The 22,356-nt window shown below is 43.1% G+C and overlaps 1 protein-coding gene across 3 annotated transcripts in view; it reads left to right on the top strand.

Moving 5' to 3' along the window:
• The window catches only part of AFG2A (AFG2 AAA ATPase homolog A), a 222,232-nt gene extending 201,527 nt beyond the window's left edge, over window positions 1–20,705 (top strand). For all 3 annotated transcript variants that reach the window (XR_011970731.1, XM_072625104.1, XM_072625103.1), the window contains one exon: window positions 20,353–20,705. Coding sequence is in view for 2 of the 3 variants with exons in the window: in XM_072625104.1 (XP_072481205.1) it covers window positions 20,353–20,526 (174 nt within the window). In the remaining variant the exon portion in view is untranslated. The remainder of the gene's footprint in view (window positions 1–20,352) is intronic.
• Window positions 20,706–22,356: the final 1,651 nt, after the last annotated feature.

Here is a 22,356-nt window from a genome sequence, read left to right as displayed (position 1 = left end):
ATCTTTAAGGATTCCTTATTGCCTGGAGGACCAGACTCCTCAGCCTGACTTTCAGGATTTTTGACAATCTGACTTTAGCCCTCCATTAGTTCACATGATTTGAGTGGATGTCTTCCAGCTAAGTGAATGGAGGCAGTTAGATGTCCTACTAGATGGAATCCTGCATTTGGAATTAGAAAATCTGAGTGGGAATCCTGCAGGCCTCAGAGACTTAACACCTCTGGGTTTCTGGGCAAATAATTTAACCTCTTAGCCTCAGTTTCCTCATCTGTAAAAGGAGCACATGTTAGCATTGCTGTGAGGACCAGAGAATGTTACTATGTGTAAATTAAGCACTTTGCAAGTCTTTTCATCATTGTAATGGTGATGGCAGTAATGACAGAGCTGTTACCTGAATGTTCCTTCCTGATTTGTCCCCTGTGCTTGAAACTCACTCTCTCCATGCCAGCGTTATGTCAGTGAAGACACTGTCGTCATGCATGTAGGTTTTCCCTGGTCCTCCCAGCCAGGTGAGACTCTCTGCTCCCTTCCCTGAGTTCTGAGGGTGTTCTTGCCATCACTCTTCTAGCACATTGTCAGAATTGCAGACACTTGGAGCTGGGAGGTACCTCAGCAGCCACAGCTGAAAGACAGTCTCTCTACAGCATGAAGCAATTCATTCCACTTTGTTGGACGGATCTAGTTATTAGCAGGCTTTTGACTTATGATACCTGAATTGGCTTCTTTACAGTTTTCACATATTTCTCCTGATTCTAACCTCTGGGCTTACCTAGTCAGATCCCTTTTCTGTATGCCTATCCTTCAGATGCTTTGAAGATAGAGAAGGCCTCCTTAACTATCATCATCCCCAAGTTCTCCCTCTGTCATGAACTTGAAGACCTCACTGGTGTCTGCCTTTCTCTGAACCCTCTCTGGCTTCCAATTGCCCTTTCTCAAAACAGAGTTCCTAGAAATGACCACAGTGTTCCCCTATGTAGTCTGGCCAGGGCTGAGGATAGAGGGACTGTCACCTCCTTCATTCTAGAAGCTATGTTCTTTCCCCACTTCTGCCCTATATCTCTTTATAACTGTTGTGTTCATCCTTCGTTTTCGAAGAAAACCATGCCATCAGAGAAATAATGGCATGACTTGCACTGGACTTTGTTTTGAGTGAGGGAAGACTGTGCAAGGTTACCAGCCTCACTTTCTCCTCCTAGGCCATTTGGATCCAGTAACCAGATATTTGTCAGATGATTGGAGATGGCCCAGGATGCAATAGGAGAAATTGGCCTTTTAGGATAAGACCTTTTCACTTAAAGTGAGGTAATGGCCATTCAGTGAATAGGCCTCTTTAAAAGTAGACATGGGGATGGCCCCTTTAATAGAAAAGAAAAAAATAGAACACACTGGGAGGGACAGGACCAAGTGGGATAGCATCCAAATTCTTAGAGAAGAAGTTAGGGGAGTTACTGGAACAAATGAAAAGCAAAACTGTACTAGTAGGAAACCTCAACCACTCCCTCTCAGAGCTAGATAAGTCTAGCCACAAAATAAACAAGAAAGAAGTTAAGGAGGTGAATTAAACCTTAGAAAAGTTAGATATGATAGACCTCTATAGAAAATTGAATGGGGGTAGTAGAAAGGTAATAAACATTTTTCTCAGTTGTACATGGCACTATGCAAAAATTGACCGTGTACTGGGGTATAAAAACCCCAGAATCCAATGCAGTAAGGCAGAAATATTAAATATTTCCTTTTCAGAACATGATGTAATAAAAATTACATGTAATAACAGGTCATGGAAAGACGAACCTAAATTTAATTGGAAACCAAATGCTCTATCTGAAAGAATGAGTGGATCAAACAACCAATCATGGCAACAATCAATCACTTTATCCAAGAGAATGGCAATAATGAGACAACATACCAAAACTTATGAGATGCAGCCAAAGCAGTTCTTAGGGGAAACTTTATATCTCTAAATGCTTACAATGAATAAAATACAGAAAGAGGAGATGAATGAATTGGGCATGCAACTAAAAAACAACCTAGAAAAGCAAGTAATTAAAAATCTCAATTAAATATCAAATTAGAAATTCTGAAAAATCAAGGAGAGATTAATGAAATGGAAATTAAGAAAACTATTGAACTAATAAATAGAACTATGAGCTGATTTCATGAAAAAAATAAAACAGATAAATCCTTGGTTAATTTGATTTGAAAAAAACCCAAATTACCACATCAAAAATGAAAAAAGGGTGAATTTAAAACCATTGAAGAGGAAACAGCCATTAGGAGGTATTTTGCCCAAAACCCAAACTACTTACTCTTCTCAAAACTTTTTTTAAAATGTAGCAACCTTTTGTTGTTATGTTATTTTTATTTCCAAAGATCTTCCATCTCCTACCTGATGAGCCATCTCTTGTTTTAAAAGAGGGAAAAAAGAGTTCCTCAAAGATAGGCAACACATCAACGGAACATGATGTGTTCCATACCCATTGACTCCAGTCTCTGCAAAGAAGGGAAGACAATGCATCTTCTCATTTCTTCGTCAGAAGGCTAATATATGCCTTTCTTAATGCTGCTACCTCACACTGTTGATTGACACTGAGCTTGTGGTCCATTAAACTCCCTAGATCTTTTTTAGATAAACTACTTTCTAATACTTAATCCCCCAAATTAACACTGAGGAAGTTGATTTTTTTGAACCAAAGCATATCCCCATTTATCCCTATTGAATTTTATCTGATTAGTCAGACCAACCCTCTAGCCTGGGGATTCACCAGATCTAGCCCCTCCCTGCTCTTGTATGGCTCATGAGTAAGAGTGGTTTTTATTTATAAATTAACTTTCATTGGCTGACACCTTTCAAGATTTTTTGTGGATCCAAATTCTGATTTCCCAGATGTTAATAATAATCTCACTTACTTCCTCGTTTTGTTATGAGGATTAAAAGCTCTTTACAAACCTCAAAACGCTATAATTCAAATTGTTATTATTAATCTGCAAACGATCATAGAAAACATTCTCATTTGTATGTCAGTTACTTGTTTTCACAGCTCCTTGAAGGCAGACACCAAGGCATATCCATGTTTGTATTTCTCTTGGGTTCTTGCACGTAGTGACCATTTGTAGACCTGAAACTTAATGGTATTGGCCTTCAATTCTATACCTAAAAAGATTCTTATTATGAAATACCACTGTGTATCTGATTCATTAATCATGTTAATATTCAAATATTTCAAGGGAAAAGAAAAAGCATTGACTATTCAGACCATAAAAATGTGACCCACAGTGTGGAACATTTGAAGTCAACATTTTCTCAGTTTTTCTTAGTCCCAATAAATTAGATTGTAGTTTATTAAAATGTGTGTGTTATTATGGGAGAGTATTTTTTAAGCTGGAAAATAAGGATGATACATTAATTATACTCTTTGTCTCTTGATATAACTCAGTAAAATTTTGAGACAAAAATTGTAGTGCCAGAAAGGATTCAGACTTAGGAGGTAACTGCCTCACCTGATCAGGTTAGACTGACTATCCTTGTTTTAGCCTTGGCCTGAATTTTTTCTTTTAGAAGTGGGAGGGGACAGTTATGCTGTTGTGTCAAAATTTAGTAGTGGTGGGATAGTCAGTAGGATTTTTTAATCATTCCTGTATTCTTCACTCGCCTGCTTTCACCTTTCACTCACTAACTCACTATTTATATGGATTTCTCAGTATAGTTCCTCTTTACTTCTCTGGGAAGTTGCATAAGTGTATCTGTGTGTCTCACTATCTATTTTAGCTCTGAGCCCCCATCCAAGGTCAACACTTCTGGCATCTCACCATTGGTTCTATCTCTGTCTCCCACTGTTACTTCCTCTGAGGTATATTTCCAGTGTATAAGTAAACAGTTTTTTAAAATGTAAAAAGACTTTCTCTGTGCCCAAGGGGAAGAGCTTCAGATACCCAGGAAGGAGCCCAAAGGAAAACAGGGAGATAGTCAAGGGAATCCTGAAGGGAGCAGCATGGCCTGTTGCCACCTTTGGACCTCTTCTGACTAGCTGGCCGCATTGGAGTCCTGGTCCCACTCCCTATGGTGGCTGTCTCCCACTTCCACTCAGCCTCTTGTTGCTTCCCCTTTCACGTGTCTCGTATGAGAAGCTGGCTTCCTTTTCTTGTCCAATTTCTGCTAAAACTAACTTTTTCAAGGTCACTTGGAAGGCATGTCCTATCATGGGTCTTATTCCCTTTCTGATGAACTCAAGGATTTGTTTAAACTTCGGAAAGGAATTGTCTACATCTTTAAATCCATTTTTCTGCCATCAGGTAGAGAGGTGCAAGGGTCCCCTGACCCTTCTAGTTACAGAGGTTAAAATGGCATCCCCATTCTCACTGGTGGAAAGGCCCCCATAGTAAGTGGCAGAGGTCAGGGACGTTGACCCAGCTTCCTGGAATGAGAGACTGCACAGGCTGGGCTCACCAAGTAGCTCTTCTTCCCAGGGAGATTTCTTAGGACCAGGGGACACTCTACTTGCAAATATCAATGAGGGCATTCACATTTATCTTGACCAGCTTCTGTTTGAACAGGAATTCTTCAAAATGCCTCTGACAAGTGGTTTCTAGCCAGTCCCCAGAGACCTCCAGAGACAGACTTGGAGTCTCGCCCTGGGGCAATCCACCATACTCGAGGACACTCATTGTTCGGAAGCTTTTCTTTGTATGAAGTGCCGTACCCTGTCTTCCTTCATTCAACCACTCTCTTCTTCCCTCTGGGGGAAAACAAGATTTTCTTCCTTCTATTTGAAGAGAGCTGTTGTGTGGCCAAGTTTTCTCTTTTCTGGATCAAGCAGTCTCGCTGTGGTGGTGGTTTCCTGTCTCCTCACCATGCTCAGGACATAATTCAGTTTGTCAGAGACCATCCTGAAATGCGGTATCCAGAACTGATTGCATGAGGCTCCATGTGGTATTCCTGGAGCTGGACACATTGAGGCAGCAGGTCCCTTCATTCCGCCAATGGTACCTCATGCCTTGTGCCCATCACTGGAGCAACATCTAGGCCATGCAGACTGGGCCTTTTTCTTTTTCTTGTAAAGGTATTGACACCATTCCTAGGATTTAATGGCGGTATCTCCTCCTTTGCCACCTGGCTGCACCCAGTTTGGATTTCTTGGACTTCTCCCCCAGTTGATAGTGTCTTCTCCTCTGAGATAGCCTTCCATCCACTCTGTGTGTAGTTTGTACATGCCTGTTTTATTTCCTTGTTTTCTCCCCCATTAGCATGGATGCTTCTTGAAGGCAGGACTGTTTATGCCTTTCTTTGTATCCCTAGCACTTAGCGCAGTGCCTGGCACATAGTAGGGCAGCTAAGTGGTAAAGTAGATAGACTGCTAGGCCTGGAGTCGGGAGGACCTGACTGTTAATAGCTGTGTGAGCTTGGATAAGTCATTTATTCCTATCTGCTTCCCTTTCTCGTGTGTAAAATGAGCTGGAGAGAGAAATGGCAAAGCCACTGCAGTATCTGCACCAAGAGAACCCCAGATGGGGACACGAAGAGCCAGACGTGATTGTTGAGTGATTGACCACGCCATGGCGCCTGGCTTGAGTGCACGTAGAAAACGGGAGAACAACCAACCTATGAGGAAATTAGGCCATAGCCCACAAAGGGCACTGAATGGGGAAAGATTTCTAATTACTGTCTGCATATTCAAAGGACTGTCCTGTGAAAGAGCCATTAGCCTTGATCTGCTGTAGCCCACAAGGTATAACTAGGAATAATGAATGGAAGTTCCAGAAAGGGGGAATTTAAGTTGAAATGGAATATATTTTATGCTGGTAGATTGCCTGAGTCTCCTGGCTCAACTCGAGTAAATGTTGGAGAGTGCCCAGAAAGTACCAGAGGTAGCATTTCAAACACACCTGTGGTAGTATCGTCCAGTATGTTTCCTCCTGTACCCATAGTCTCAGGAGTGGAATGAGGTTACATGGATGGTTCTGTTGCATGGGGATCTCAGCTGCCTTACCTAGGCACCCATGTTGAGGCTTCCCAACTTTGCATCCTATGGGGCCCATGGACTTGCCACTGGAACAGAGGTGAACTATGGTCCTGCTGCGTCATCTGGGAGGTAAACATCAGTGGGGCCCTAAGAAAGGACATGATGGGGAAACCACAAGCCCAACTTCTCCCAGCAGCCCCAGCTCTGGGCACGCCGTCTCACAGTGTTAAATCATAAGGCTGTAGATGTGGTATGGGAGGGACCAGAGAGGTCATTGAGCTCAACCCTCTCATTCTGTAGATGAAAAATCTTGACTTGAACCCAGGTCCTGGGACCTCAAACCCAGTGTGCTTTCCATTGTACTACATTCTCCAGGTAATGTTGCTTTCTTACTTGTTAACCCAGTCCTCCCTCATCAGGTTCCTCTCCAAGTCATCATCTCAAGCCTCTTTTCCAGCAACACAACACAGATTTTCTCCCACCAGCTTCCCATAGACCTTATTATTCTTTGCCCAATTGTCCCTCTCCTTCCAACTCCTGACCCCAAACTTTCCCTATCTTCCTTACCTCATTTTCTTCCTCACCAATCCTCCCTAGCCTTTCCCTGCCCTCCCTCCTCCTTTCTTCTTCCCCATCCCTCTTGTTCCAAACCTTGATCCTCACCTTAATCTGCTTTGCTTAGAGTCATTCACTAAAGAGGACACAAAGGGCTAAGCATCAAAAATAATCCACTCTCCTTATTTTTTTTAGGGTAGGAACATATTTTCTTAAAACAAACCCAAACTTATTAAAATATTTATGTAAAATTTAATCATGGCCATCCTAGCCAGACAGACCACTGAAGATTGCACAGAAACATTTTTGCGTGTGCATGAGTGCCTTTTTTTTTTTTAAGTCCCACAAATATCACTGAAACCAGCAGTTGGCAGAGAGAGATCTTAACATATTTTGTTCCAGCATGCAAGTTCTCGTTCTGTTGCAGAATCCTTTTGTTAATGTGGTGGCTACGCCAGGTCCTTGCCAGAGTGAAGGGCATGCAGACTTAGTTCATTTTCACGGCCTGTACCTACTTACTGATGCTAAGTTGAAATGAGTATGTTTTGATGAAAATACTGGTCTCTTGTCACAAAGTATGTGTTTACATAAATACAGACGTGTACATTTAACCAATATACATATATATGTATGTTTCTATGTAAACATGTATATAATAAGTCATTTTATAATGACACATCAGTATATCTACACATGTATAAACATAGTGAATATGCACATTATCTGTGTTTTATAATGTATATTTATGGATACATATTTGTTAAAGTATGTATATTTATGCATGGTTTTACATGTGCATATATGCATATGTAGAAAATAAGGGTTTAAAACCTATACAAACATATGCAGTGGGGTTGGAAGAGGGGAAGGAGGGAGAAAATCTTTACCACCGAAGTCCAGATTTCTCCCCTGGGCTCTTATGCCATGTTGACTTTCATAGGAAAAGAGAGAAAAGTGGCTTCTCTCATGTACTGTCCCGAAGGTGGTCTGGGTCTGTTCCCAGGTGGATATCAGTTTGTAAGATCAGAAACTTCAGTTGCCGGGGTGGGACCGACCTGCAGTCCCCGTTGTTCAGTCTCCCGACCAAGAATTCCAACTCTAAGAGGAATTTCTGGGCCCTTCACTCATTCTCTCCGCTCCTACCTTGTTGGGCGAATTTAGGCACACACTGTGTCATTCATAATAGAGGAGGCCTTGGTTGAGATTGCAAAACCATTCCCATTGTGTAGTAATCCCCCCCGTTCCCACAGTTGGCTCACAGCTTTGTGAAAACTCTTCCCTTCAGCTAGAAATTTCTACATTTGGTGGGGTTCCAAAGACAATTTTTTTTCTTAAATCAAATTCTAAGGAAAGTTCAGGGACTGTAAGGAAGTGGTATAAAGTTTCTGGGGAGAATCCCAGGGTTAAAGGTGCACCACAGACACACAATTCAATGCAATGGAAGTTTATTGAACACTTACTAACTAGTTCAAGGTACTGAGCAGGATGCTGGAGGAGCTAGCTCAGGAAAGCAAAGTTTGTGATCCATGGGGCAGCTGCTGCCCAAATCTCATCTGTCCTGAGGACACCAATCAGCCTCTCTCCTACTCTAGAACACACATAAAAACTAAGAGCCCAGGGATCTAGGCTGTGGTGGTGGTGCTGGTTGTTAGAACCAGACTAGAACCCTGAATGACAGAGCCAAGCCCCTCTGGGAATACAAGTGCTTCAGAGATCTGTGTGTCCCCTCTCGTGTTTTCCTGTGGGGAAGGTGGTACTTGAGGCGACAGTACTTAAGGCTTAGGTACCTAAGCTGTCCAAAGTCTTGGACTCAGAATGCACCAAAGGGTTGGGCAGTGATTTGTGCGAGTCCCATGTGTCTGTGTGCTACTGTGGACATCTTTCATGACTCTGGACCAGACATAGAATTCTTTCTCACTAAACCCTCTCCCAGGGCACCTGCTGATGTTCATTACCCTTTTGACCTTGGGTAAATCATATGATCTCTTACTTAACTTACATACCAAAAAATGAGAGAATTGCCCCTTCCAGCTCTCCTGGGCTCCTGAGTACCATTCCCAACACTACCAGTCACACGGATTCTCTGTGTGTTATCAGCCCCAAATGCCCGGTTTTTCACTTTCCCAGATCATGGATTCTCACCCAGAATCCTTTGCCTCATCCATCATTCTTTGTTCCCTCATAACTTTTTGTCTGTATTTACTTCACTATATGGAGATGAGAGGCAGTACGGTGTAGTGGTCGGAGAGCCACACTCCCAGCCAGAAAGACCTGGGTTCAAGTTCTGCAGAGAAGGTACTAACTTGTATTGGTAGAGAAAGTTCCCTCACCTGGGAGTGCCATATAAGGAAGTAACCATCAGTCCAGTCCTTAACCCTGTTAAGGAGCTAAATTGCACCAATTGTTTAAGTCCTCTGTGGGGCCAGCAGGCTGGGGACATGTACTAGACATTTCAAACGGATTTTTCTCCCCATGGGAAAGTCAGATAGTGTTCCCGTCCTGTAGGCCTTCAGAGAAGTCCCCCAAGGAGCAGGTTCTGTGGGGAGGAGATGATGGAAATTGTCCCACAATCTCTAGGTGTTTTCTTTGCCACCACCCAGAGGGGCTGGTTTTTTCAAAGGTCCACAAGAGCAGGAACCCCCACTTAGCAAAGCCTTTGCCATCCCAGCTCCCTTCCTTATACCCTTTAGGAAAGAACATATTGCATTTTATTTTTTTTAATGCCCTTTTGCTTTCTACTTCCTGAGAGTATAGAAAGCATTAATTAGAAAGCATTTGAGATGTAATAACAGTTATGATGCTTAAAGTCCCAGCCATCACCTGGGCACGTCTGGTCATTGTTTGTCCCTGATCTGCTGTTGTTTCTCTGTATAATGAGCAACAGCAAACTTATGAAATGCCTACTGTGTGCCAGGCACCACACGAGACACTGGAAATGTTGGTTGGTTGTTGTCCTTGATTCTCAAAGAGGGCCAAAATGACATCACTGTGCTAGAGTTGAGTTTCCACGTATCCGACTGTGACTGATTGGACCAGTACAAGCCTGGAATGCTCCACCATAGGTCAGGCACAAATAGTTCATGTGAACATTGGAGTGGATTCTCTAAATCTGCACATCCTGCGTTTCCTTTGAGCTGTCTCAATTCTGCTTTGCTCATAGAGCACCACACCCTTTCTGGTGTGGGCACGCCATGCTGAGTAGTCCTGTGCCAGTGTCTCCCATGTCACATAATTCCAAAGTTCTTAGGAGAGATCTTGAGAATGTCCTTATATCACTTCTTCTGACCATGATGTGAAAGTTCTGTGTGAGTTCTCCATAAAATAGTCTTTTTGGCAAGCATATATTTTGCATTCAGACGTGGCCAGTTCGTTGGAGAGTTGTGCTCTCTGAAACAATTTGCATGTTTGGCAATTTAATTTGAGTAAGGACCCCAGTATCTGGTTGGCACCTTATCCTGCCAGGTGATCTTCAGAAGCTTCCTAAGACAACTGGACATTGGAAATATAAAGACAAAAACAGCCTAAGCAAATAGAGGTCCCTGCTCTTGTGGAGTTTCTGTTCTGTTCTACTTAGAGACCTTGTTGTCTCTTCTTCAGTTCATTTGCTTTTCTCACAGTTACCCTGGGAGATGAATTGTTATTCCCATTTTACAAATGATACCAAATGCCCTGAGCCCCCTCCTCATCTCTCTCTCTGTCTCTGTCTGTCTCTGTCTGTCTCTCTCTCTCTCTCTCTCTGTGTCTCTATGTGTATTTCTCTCAGTCTCTGTCTCTCTCTCTCTCTGTCTCTCTCTCTCTCTGTCTCTGTCTGTCTCTGTCTCTCTCTCTCTCTCTCTCTGTCTCTCTCTCTCTCTCTCTCTGTGTCTCTGTGTATTTCTCTCAGTCTCTGTCTCTCAGTCTCTGTCTCTCTGTCTCTCTCTCTCTCTCTGTGTCTCTGTGTATTTCTCTCAGTCTCTGTCTCTCTCTCTCTCTCTCTCTCTCTGTCTCTCTCTGTCTCTGTCTCTGTCTCTGTCTCTCTCTCTCTCTCTCTCTGTGTGTCTCTATGTGTATTTCTCTCAGTCTCTGTCTCTGTCTCTGTCTCTCTCTCTCTCTCTCTGTCTCTCTCTCTCTCTCTCTCTCTCTGTCTCTGTCTGTCTCTCTCTCTCTCTCTCTCTGTCTCTCTCGCTGTCTCTCTCTGTCTCTCTCTGTCTCTGTCTCTCTCTCTCTCTCTGTGTCTCTATGTGTATTTCTCTCAGTCTCTGTCTGTCTGTCTCTCCTCCACTTCCATAAGTTTAAGAGTTATGTCTATAACAATTAAGGAGCCTGCTCAGTGATGCCCAGATCTATACATCCAGCCCCTGAATCTACCCTGAGCTTCAGTCCTGCATCCCCAACTGCCCACTGGAACATTTCAAACTGGATGTCCCATAGACATCTTAAACACATGTCCAAAATAAAACTCATTTCCTTGACCCCCAAGCCCACTTCTCTTCTAGGCTTTGCTCTTTCCCCTGAAGACACTATCATTCTTCCAGTCTCTCAAATTGGCAATACTACTTGGCATATAGTAAGCTTTTAATAAATGTTTATTGATTAATTAATGCAAGACTCAACTCCTCAGTCTTCCTCACCAAACATTGTTGCTGTTCAGTCATTTCAGTTGTGTCTGACTTTTCTTGACCCATTTGGAGTTTTCTTGGCAAAGATACTTGAGTGATTTGCCATTTCTTCTCCAGCTCATTTTACAGATGAGGAAACTGAGGCCATCAGGGTTAAATGACTTGCCCAGGGTCATATAGCTAGTGTCTAAGGTCGGATGGGAACTCAGGTCCTCCTGACTCCAGGGCCAGTGCTCTAACCACTGTACCACCTAACTACTTGTATATTTAATTACTTTGTATTTGTGTTTATTCCCTATGTGCTTATTTATGTATTTGTCTCCCCTGCTAGAATGTAGGTAATCTCTGTCTTGTGAATAAGGATTGTTTCACTCATTCACTCATCCCATGTATATCCCCAACACCTAGCACAGGAGAGGCACATAGTAGGCCCTTTATGAATACTTAGTGTTCAATTGATTATTTGAGACATATTCATTCCAAGAATTCAGGTTGACTCCTCACTTGCCAGGACACCTCTGTGTGTTCCTTTCTGCATGCCTGCATTCATATTTCCCAACAAGATGCCTTCTTGACCTATGGCATATGTCCCCAGGAACAGCCACTACCTGAGACCTTGGATCATTTGAGTCTTTGTAGGCATGAAGAACTCTCCATTTTTCCTAGCCAAGTTCTGGGTAACTCATAGGTGCTTAATGAATGCTCATTGATTGAATGGATGCCACATCACGCATCCATGAGTAAAGTTGGACAGTCATCCAAGCACAGGACATGATCCCCTTGGCTTCCTAAAGCAGCTGGAAGATGAAGGTTCCCACTGTAGGTTAGTCATCAGTGAATAACTCACTGAAAAGAGTTTGCCTGCATTGAGGGAACAGGACAAGATGATGGAGGGATTGGAGAAAGGCTAGACACATTAAGGCGCTCATACATGACCCAGCTTCTTCTTTCTAAGTGAATTAGTTTAAAATTCCAGACCTAATCTGTAATTCAAATTTATCCATTCAACTCTGCTTTTTTCTTGGGAGGGAGCTTCAACTGCAGCCACATTCAGCTGAATTCCCTTATCACTGAAATGACTGAATAGTGGTTTCCCATGTGGTGGCCGGGGTGGTGATGAGCCTCTCTGGTCCCTGGGCCTGCCAAACAAAGCCATGCAGCCAAGCAGTGTATTCAGGAACAGTGAAGGAGGAGGGGGAGGCCCCATGCTCATTGTGGAGTTCACTGCTGACAATGGGGTCACCATCCGCAAACTTTTCTGAAAAAAACTCCCTCTTTCCAAAGCACAGGACAAAACAGATGAATCCTCTTACCCTCCCTGGGCCTCAGTTTTCTCATCCATATAATGGGGGAGTAGGGCGAGGACCTGATGGCCTCTGAGTTCCCTACCACCTCTAGAACTATAATTCTGTGACTGGTTGACCACTGAGATCTCATTCCAGAGTGATAATCTCTTCTCTCTGGGGACCAAGGAAACAGCCTTCAAAAGCAATGCAGGTCTGGTACTCTTTAGAAATGTTCTGTAAACCTCAGACAGGGATGCCTATTTGTTCAAGTCTGGGTTCAAATCTCAGTCCTGGCATTTGCTGACTGTTTAATGCTGGGTCTCTTTCTTCACCAGTGAAAGAGATGGTACAACCAACCCTCCCCTTACTGTAGCTCAGAAACCCATTACAAGGGAGCACCTTTTAAACATGGAAATGACATTTTAGGGCCTGCTAGACTGACTGCTACAATATATTTCAAACTATCTGACCTGAGATCTCTCTGACCCTTTCTTACCATGTCTTGGTTTAGAATATTACACCTGAAAATGCTGCCCTTCCTCACTCTAAAGAATGTCAGTGAATTAATATTGCTTGCTGTTGAATATAAATCTAACCTTTGTTTCAAAAAGTCTTTCCCTACAAAGGTTATAGAAACTCTTACCGGCTCTTTAAGAGCAAAGGCAATTTTGATGAAAGGAGTTTGTCCTGTCAGTTGAGGATCAGTTGAAAGAGTGTCCAGCTGTGAGTCAGGGAGAAGGGGATGTGTTTTACCTGGAATGTGTGTGAGCACCAACTTCTTGGTCATTAGAGCTATCATAAAGTGATAACCAAACCCTAGAGAATTTTATAAAGAGATCAAGAGGAACTAGCAAAAATTTTGTACTCTGGACAGATTCTTTTTTGGGTTTGTGGAAGAAAAGACAAACAAAAAGTAGTAGTATGGAGAAGAAATGTGATGGAAATTCCTTAGAGACTTTAACCAGTATCTGCACTGTGTTTGTGGACAATAAGAAGACATCTGCTATTTTGGGAGGGCTTGAGGTGACTCGCAGTGACGTTGGTCATAGGCAAAATGATTCACAGTCATATAGATGGTATCATCAGTTCTGCTTGTTAATAAATTACCGTTACTTAATGAACCAAAGAAACATCTTTCCTTAAGACTAATGACTCTTACTTTTCTATTTTTAAATAAAAACTAAAATTATTGGGTATTTATAATTATCAAGTAGAATTGAAAATAAATATAATTATTTTCATACTTTGCATATAGTAAATGTCACTGCCAGAGTCTTTTCAGTTGTGTCTGACTCTGTGACCCCATTTGGGGTTTTCTTGGCAAAGATACTGGAGGGGTTTGCCATTTCCTTCTCCAGATCATTTTACCGATGGGGGTACTGAGGCAGACAGAGGCAGACAGAGGTAAATAATTTGACCAAGGTCTTACAGCTAGTATCTGAGGCCAAATTTGAACTCAGACCTTCCAGCCTCTAGGCTTGCCATCTAGCTACCCCTCTTTATACCGCACATAGCTACGTTAATAAGCCAGGCCTTCATTCTCCTGTTAGGATCTTTGTTTATGGGAGGTTTTGTTCCCCGTCTGTGTTACATCTAGATAGCATTTCACATGGTAAATCAGGGAGGGAGTAACACATAAACACATATATGGGGCTTTGAGCCTTCACCTGAGAGCCTTACCCAAGGCCTTCTCGGACCATTTCTCAGATAATTGAAAAGGCAGGGCAGGCTGGAAGGATTCATGCTCATTGGTATGAATACTGTAAGAGTTTATTGACCCACGCATTTTGCTTTTACACCTACTGCCCACTGAGAGGATCTCCCCCTGGGCTTCCAATAGTAACCTCAGAGATAAAGCATCCATGTCTGTCCCTGGGGCCTCAGCTCACCTGGCATGGGGGCAGGGGCAGGAGGTAGGAGGGGAATCACTCTGTGTGGCAACAGCCTTGAGTCTGTCGTGTCTCTGAACTGACTGCTGTGGGATCCCAAGGTATCTCTCAGGGTAGCGCAGGGAGAAGCAGGGAACACAAGCAGTCCAGGAACTCCTGAGAAGGAGGGAGCCGCTCTAACACACCTGTAAGAAAGGGAAAAGCTTGGAAACCATCTTGGGAACAGCCAGACCCTCCCCCCAAATTCAGGCATGAATTTGAGGACTGCGTCAGCCTTGTTCCCATGATGAAGATAAAAAATAGCATTTCTTTTTGTAAGAATGTTTCCGCTTTATTTTTTCTCACTTACATGTAAAAGCTACTTTTAACATTTTTTTTTGATAATTTATAATTATAATTTTATAACTTATAAATTTAAATGTATTTTATATTTATAATTAATCATTCAACATTTTGTATAACTTATAAATTAAATTTTCCTAATTTATAAATTAAAATTTCATAATTTGTACATTAACTTTTAAAATTTACAGTTATAATTTTTGAGTTCCAGATTCCCTCCCTCACTCTTCTACCTCTCCTCTCCTCTCTCCTGTCCCCTGTCTTGTCCTCTCCCAAAACCTTAAACCTACTGCTCTCTGAAAGTGGGACTCCACTGGGGCCCTGCCTTAGGGCTCCTCTGGACCCTCCTGGCTTTAGAGTGATTATCAGTAGTAACTGTTGCTGTTTCCCACCCAGCCTGCTGTCTTTCTTTGTCTTGACCTCATTAAAGGGGCCATGCCCTGGCTGCTTCTTAAACAGGCCTATTCAATGAATGGGCGTTGCCTCACCCTAAGTGAGTACCTGCAAAGACCTTGGCCTAAAGGGCCCAAGGTCTCCCAGTGCATCCTGGGTCATCTCCAGTCATCCTGAGGAATATCCGGTCACTGGGTTCAGATGGCTGTGGAGGAGACCTGCACAGCCCTCCCTCACTCAGAACAAAGTCAAGTGCAAGTCATGTCATCATTTCTCTGATGGCGTGGCCTTCTTTGCAATGAAGGACGAACACAATCCCCCCTCACTGAGAAGGCAAGCAATTTGACATAGATTATACATGTGCAGTCATGCAAAACATATTTCCATAAAGGTTTTTTTAATGTATACTTAGATCTACAAAAAATGGCATGTATGTTGTGCTTTTGGTTACAAAGTGCGTTCCAAACATTGTCTCTTGATCCTCACTACAACCCTGGGAAGTAGGTGCTGTTATTCTCCTCATTTTGCAGATGAGGAAACTAAGGCAGAGAGAGGTTAAAATGACTTTTTTAGGGAGTCACAAGGCTAATAAGTGTCCGAGGTCACATCTGAACTCAGGACTTACTGATTTCAGGTGCAGCACTCTTCAAACCTTGGTGCTTAGAATATTCTTAGAATATAAATCTTTTGTCTGACATCTGAGTGTTGGGTGCTTTTCCTCCTGCAGTTGATACATAATCACTCACGTAAGGAGGCATTTTCCACCAAATGTAGGACTTTGGTGGCAGTGATGCCCCCTAAAGGTTCCACCCTGAACCATCTTCCCTTTTCTTTCTACATTGTCTCATCATTCTGTTATCTCCTTTGGAGGACTGTTATCTGTATAAAGTCAGCCCTGGTTTCTCCCCTAAGCTTAAGTCATACACCACTATCTATCAGATGTTTCAACCCGGATACCCAGTAATCAGCTACACGCACCTGATAAGCAGAACTTATCTTTTTTTGTCTTCCAGTCCTCCCCTTTCCTCCCAAGGGCACTGACACGCTTTCAATTCATTCTCAGCCTTTTAGTCATCTCTGACTCCACCCCACCATGTGCAGTGATATCCCTCATATCCATTCCCTCTCTCCACTCGCATGACCTCCCCTTAGCCCAGGGTCTCTCTTTCTCTCTCCTGGACTCCCTCATTCTTCCTCCAAATCATTCCTCCTCTCAGCTGCCTGAGGGAGAGACTCATCAGCTGTAACTCCCTGGGGAGTCTGTGGCCTTTAGGGTCCAGTGCAGATTGCTTTTAGGCATTTAGAGTTTTTCGTGACTTGATTCCAACTCATTCCAAGCCCATCCTCTTTTCTATTGCTCACGTATAGCCTTTCTTTTCCCTCAAGAGACACATTCTATAGAGAAAGAGAACATTTACAAAACAAGTACGTAGAAAACAGATAAAAGAAATGCACGATAATTGTTCCCCCATCTCTGTGCCTTCTCATGCCAAGATTGCAGTTTCCTTTCGTTATGCATAATGGATAGAGCATCAGCTGTGGAATCAGGAGGCCAGCTACAGACACGTACTAGCTGCGTGACCCTGGACAAGTCACTTCACCTCCCAATGCCTCCGTTTCTTCTTCTGTAAAATGATAGTATCTGTGTCCCAGAGTTTCCACAAGTATTCGTTGGAATAGGTACAAAGTGATCAGCGAACTGTAAAATGCTCCCTAAATGCTGGCCATTATTGCCATTTGGCTCTTCCTGATTCTTCCGGTAGCCCCACGTTGTCTTGTATGTATTTTGTCTGCATCTTCCATGCATGTGTTTTATGTTGGTGCATGTTCTCTTCCCCTGGAGAATGTCTTCTGCTTGAGGGTGAGGACGGGTCCATTTTTGTCTTTGTGTCTCCAGTGCCAGTTCTGTGGTCCTACAGGGAAGGGGAAAGGAACAAGTTTAATATAAGCACTTACTGTGTGCTGTGATACTCACAGTAACACCAGGATGTGGATGCTCTTATTATTTCCGTTTTACAGAGGAGGAAACTGAGGCAGGCAAAGATAAAGTGACTAGTCTCTCTTCATACAGCTAGTACTTTCCTCAGGCTGGATTTGCATTCAGATCTTTCCAACTCTAGAGCTTTATGCACAGCATCCCCAGTCGTCACTACCACTATCACATCCTTCCCACACATCAGCTGCATAGTTGTACGTACCATTTTGTATTAGAATTGTTTGTCTGTTATCATGTGGTGGGATGAGATGCTCCCATCCTGCTGCACTCCGTGAGGCATGGCCAGCACGGATCGTTACAGCAGCCGCCCTCCCTGAGATACTCCAGGGACTCACTGCTGGGAATTCTGAGTTGGCAGAGATCTTAGAGAAGAGTCAGATGAATAGGTGGTCAGTCTTGCAGCCCCTGCTTGAAGGGGAACCTAGCTCCCGTCCCCTCATTTGAAAGTCATTCCAGTCTCAAACCTAAATCTTCCTCCCTCCAACCTACTCCCCCTGGTTCTAGGGCCAAGCAGAGTGAATTGGTCCCTCCCTGAGATTCAAGCCCTCATCTCCCTGCCCTGCAGTAGGGAGGAAGGCTTGTCAGATCGGCACAGGCAGAAGGAAGCCCCTCTCTACATACCCCCACGCACACACTGCTCCTCCCATTCCTTACAGTCTCCAAGGGCATCCACACCACGAGTAACCAGGAATGCTTCAGGCTCTAATTTCTCCCAGCTGTTCTATCTGTGATACAACACAAGAACCTAGGCACCTTATAGTGCCTAGTGTTTTATGGCTTACATGGTGCTGGTTAGATTTATAATTTACAGTATCAGCTCTTTGAGGCAGAAAGCATGGGTGTTATTAGCCTCATTTCTTCAAAGAGGAAGCTGACCCAATGAGTGTGAGTGATTTCCCCAGGCCTACTCAGCGAGTAAGTGGGAGGGATTGTATTTGAACCGTGGGCTCTGTGGCCAAGCCCTGCCAAACACCAGGAGTATATAGATGTGCTGTTTTTGGTTGATGTGAAGACTCCCCTATTCTTAAGAGATTCTTTGTTCCATTTCATAAATAAGGAGATTATGGAGGTCTCTGTCCTCTGTAGGGCCCCTGCTTCTTCGTGGCAGTGATGTGGGGGGCTATTTGGATGGTCCAAGACTGGGGCCTTGGCTGGCTTGAGGCCTTGAACTCCATAGAAAGTCAGCTCATCCCCATTCCCAAGCAGGGCTGGGTTTCCAGGGCCTTGATAACCTTCTCTGTTTGTTAGAGGGGCCCAGGCCTCCCGGGTGTATTGTGGTGACTTAACAAAGCCTTCCAAATCCCTGCATGTTTTTGTGTGAAAGCCCCCGGACGCATGGCTAAAGCCCCTGAAATGGGAGGCGCATCCTGGACAGCCGCCGGCCCCGCCCGGGATGGGCAGCTCTTTCAGCTAGTGAACAAACAGAGGAAATCTGCTGAATGGCTGGACAAGTGGCTTTCATTTACAAACACTGGGCACCAGCGCTCCCCAGCCCTGCTTAGCCTGCTGCCCTCCAAATCACAATCCCTTTTCATCCCACCAGAGCCTTTTACCAGCCGGCTTCCGCCCTCTGAAGGCTGGTGAGCTGAAAAATGCATTTCAGGATGGGGAGAGCTTTCCCTTCTCTTGTCTCCTGCCTCTGGGCTCCTTCTGTCCCCCACCCCCAACCCCCAGTTTCACCTCTCTGAATTGATTGTCCAGCTTCGCCTTCCCTCTGAAGAGCTTAATGGGGAAATGGGTCTGTGTGAGCTGGTATTCTCAAGGTCAAAACATGCTATCCTCATAAGGAAATCCTTTTAGATTTATGTAACAGTTCAGAACCTGATGGATGAATGGGAAATCTAGGACCCAAGGAAGCGTGAGGATGGATACCAAGTCCCTTTGGGGGTGACATTTCTCTAATGAACTGGAATGAGAAGCAGAGGGGGCATTGAACAGCTGTGAGGCCCCACACACTGTTCAAGTAGAGCCCAAAGCCAGGATTCCCTCTTACTCTCCTGACAAAGGAGCATCGATTTTTGAGTGCAGAAAAATCTTAAAAGCCATTAAGTGTAACCATTCCCCAATTGATGGGCATCCCCGCAATTTCCAGTTCTTTGCCACCACAGAGGGCTGCTATAAATATTTTAGAATATATAGGTTCTTTTCCTTTTCCCCCTAATCATCTTGGGAAATAGACCTAGTAGTGGTATTGCTGGGTCAAAGGGTATAGGTTGCTTAGTAACTCTTTGGAGTCTCCAAAATGGTTGGATCAGTTCACAGTTCCACCAACAGTGAATTATTGTCCCAGTTTTTCCACATCCCCTCCAACATTTGCTGCTTTCCCCTTTGATTGTTTTAGCCACTCTGGTAGGTATAAAGTGATATCCCTAGGTTGTTTTAATTTGCATTTCTCTGTTCAATAGTGATTTAGAACATTTTGACTATAAATTGTTTTGATTTCTTCATCAGAAAACTGCATGTTCCCATCCTGTGACCATTTACCAGTTGGGAAATGATTCATATTTTTATAGATTAAACAAAATTCTTTATACATTTGAAATATGAGACCTTTATCTGAGAATCTGTCTGCACAGATTTCCCCCCAATTTTCTACTTTCCTCCTGATCTTGGCCATATTTGTTTTATTTGTACAAAAATGTTTTAATTTAATGTAATTGGAATTATCCACTTTACACCTCATACTGCTTTATCTCTCTTGTTTATTCACAAACTGTTCAGCTATCCATGAGTCTGATAGGTAATATATTATATGTTCTTCAGATTTTCTGCTAATTTCTCTCTATCTCGGTCATGTATTCATTTTGATCTTATCTTGGTAAATGGTGTTTCTGCCGGACTGCTTTCCAGTTTTCCCACTAATTTTTATCAAATAATGAATTCTTATCCCCAAAACATGTATTTACACTTGTATAAAGTGTATATAGGTATATAAGTATAGTTCTTCATTTAGAGGTGAGGAAACAAAAGCCAAAGAAATGAAGCCACTTACCTCGGGTCTCACAGGCAGTGGCTGTCGCGCCAAGGACAGAGCCACAGCCCCTCTGACTCCAAACATAGCTTATCCCCAGACAATAGCAGTCATCACTTATACGGTGCTTTAAAGCTGGCAGAGCACTTTACAGATATGATCTCATTTTATCCTCACAACAACCCGGGGAAGTATTTTTCGTTTCAACCCATTTTACAGTTAAGGAAGCTGAGTCAGAAAGAGGTTAAAGTGACTTGCACAAGGTCACACTAATAGTAAGTAATAGTATGAGGATGGATTTGAACTCAGGTCTTTCTCACTCCAGGTGACAAATTAATGATTTTCTCTCTCCTGTTCATGTCCAGATCACAGCCGTCTGTTCAGAAGCAGGCCTCCTTGCTCTAGAAGAAGACATACAAGCCAAATATATCATGAAAAGGCACTTTGTGGAGGCCCTGAACATCGTGACCCCAAGAATTCCCGAGTCCATGAGGCATTTTTATGCAGATTATCATAAGAATGGACTACACACGTGCTGAGAACACAATAGGCCCTAATGTAATCTATTCAGACAATTTTTTGAAAGAAAAGTAGAATTTCCTATGTGCAGTGTGGCTTGAGGTGGCCAGAATGTTCTTTATTGCAAATGGAATGTCTGAAATCCACTTGGGTGGAATTGAGAGGTTGCTGACCTTCCAATAAAGACGGAGAGAAATGGTTTGGGTCATGTGAGTTCAATGGAAAGAACCAGGGACTGGATTTTACGATGAATTGTTGTGATCTGTGTTTCGTTCAAGTCTTCTGGTTTCAATCAGATTTTAATCTAGAAATGCTTGCCACAGATGCATTGGCAGCTCCGCTGTTTGTGAAACTTGTCTTCTTTCCCTATCCCTTGCACTAGAAATCATTCTTTTCTAATCCAAGGGAACAACTAAGTTCAAAGCTCAGCTTTGCCACTTGTTTGCTGTGTGACCCTGGGCAAATCAGTTGATCTCCTGAGCCTTAGATTCCCCATCTGTAGAATGGTTTACACAGATCCTCTCGCCTTCTCCTTAGAGAGTCCTTTTCTTTCTGGAAAGTAGAATTCAAGGGCTGCCATCCCTCCGTACCCTTTCTTAAGCCTCCCATTTTAAACCCTCTCCGATTTGTATTTTGTCATGTATACTTTACATTCACTTCTCAGCATATCAGTAGACAGAAAACCTCTTGAGGACAAGAGCTCTTGTTTTTTTGTTTTTCTATCCCTAACTCAGTGCCTTGGATAGTATATATGCGTATATATATACACACATATATATTTTAAATGGATTTATATGCATGTATATACTCATGTGCATTTATGTATGCAAATACATACATGTGTACACATATATATACTTGTGTGTGTGCATGTGCTACATAGCTCAGTGGAGAGAGTCAGGAAGGAAGGACTTATCTTCCTGACTTCAAGTCTGAATTCAGACACTTCCTAGCTGTTGTGACCTTGGGCGGGTCACTTAACTTTGTTTGCCTGAGTTTCTTCATCTGTAAAATGAACTGGAGAAGGACATGACAAACCACTCCAGTGTCTTTGTCAAGAAAACCCCAAATGGGGTCGTGAAGAGTCAAACATGACTGAAATGACTGAACAGCACTAACGCTTTGTTACATTGAGTGAATTGAACCGTATTCACACCAAGAGAAGCACCAGTATCATGGGAGCTTCATGAATGGCATGCCAAAAATTGCTTCCAGATCTTTGATTTACAATGTCCAGTGAAGATGCCAGACAGGCTTGCCAAGCTTGCAGGCGGTCCTTTGGCCAAAGATGAATTTGTCCGGATTACAGCTAACATTTCCAATCAGCCTTTGCCATCTTGACCTGTGCCTAGAGCAAAGAAAGAAATGGACGAGGCTCAGTTTCCCTGGCAAATATGGCCCCTTTCCACATTCGCAAAGTGGGGCGATTGGGCATTTTATACTTGTGGCCCTTTGAGGAATCCTATTGGATAAGTGTTTTCTATGATTTCTGAGGCTGGTGAACTTTTTTTTAGTTCAAAGATAATGCTACAAGGTGTAATCATGATCAGTCTCCTTATTATGGATCATTAACTCATCACTTACCCTTATGTCTTCTTGACGTGTTCATGGTCAGTAACCACACTGGATACAGGTGTGGAAACCAAAGCTCTTTGTTTCCTCCCAAGGTCTAAGCCAGCAGCCCAGAGTCAATCTCAGTGACTCTTCACAAATTCCCAGAAGGATCATTTCTGGGAGGGAGAGAAGATAGGGGCATGTTAGCAAAAAAAAGTTTAATTCCCAGAAAAAAAAAGTTGACCCAGAAATACCTAATTACAGACTGAACTTGTTAAGCTTTGGTTTGGCGGAGA

This window comes from Notamacropus eugenii, chromosome 7 (genome assembly GCF_028372415.1).
Source record: "Notamacropus eugenii isolate mMacEug1 chromosome 7, mMacEug1.pri_v2, whole genome shotgun sequence".
In the NCBI taxonomy this organism is placed as follows: domain Eukaryota; kingdom Metazoa; phylum Chordata; class Mammalia; order Diprotodontia; family Macropodidae; genus Notamacropus; species Notamacropus eugenii.
The sequence above is the reverse complement of the archived record's forward strand: the minus strand, read 5'-3'. Positions and strand labels throughout refer to the sequence as shown.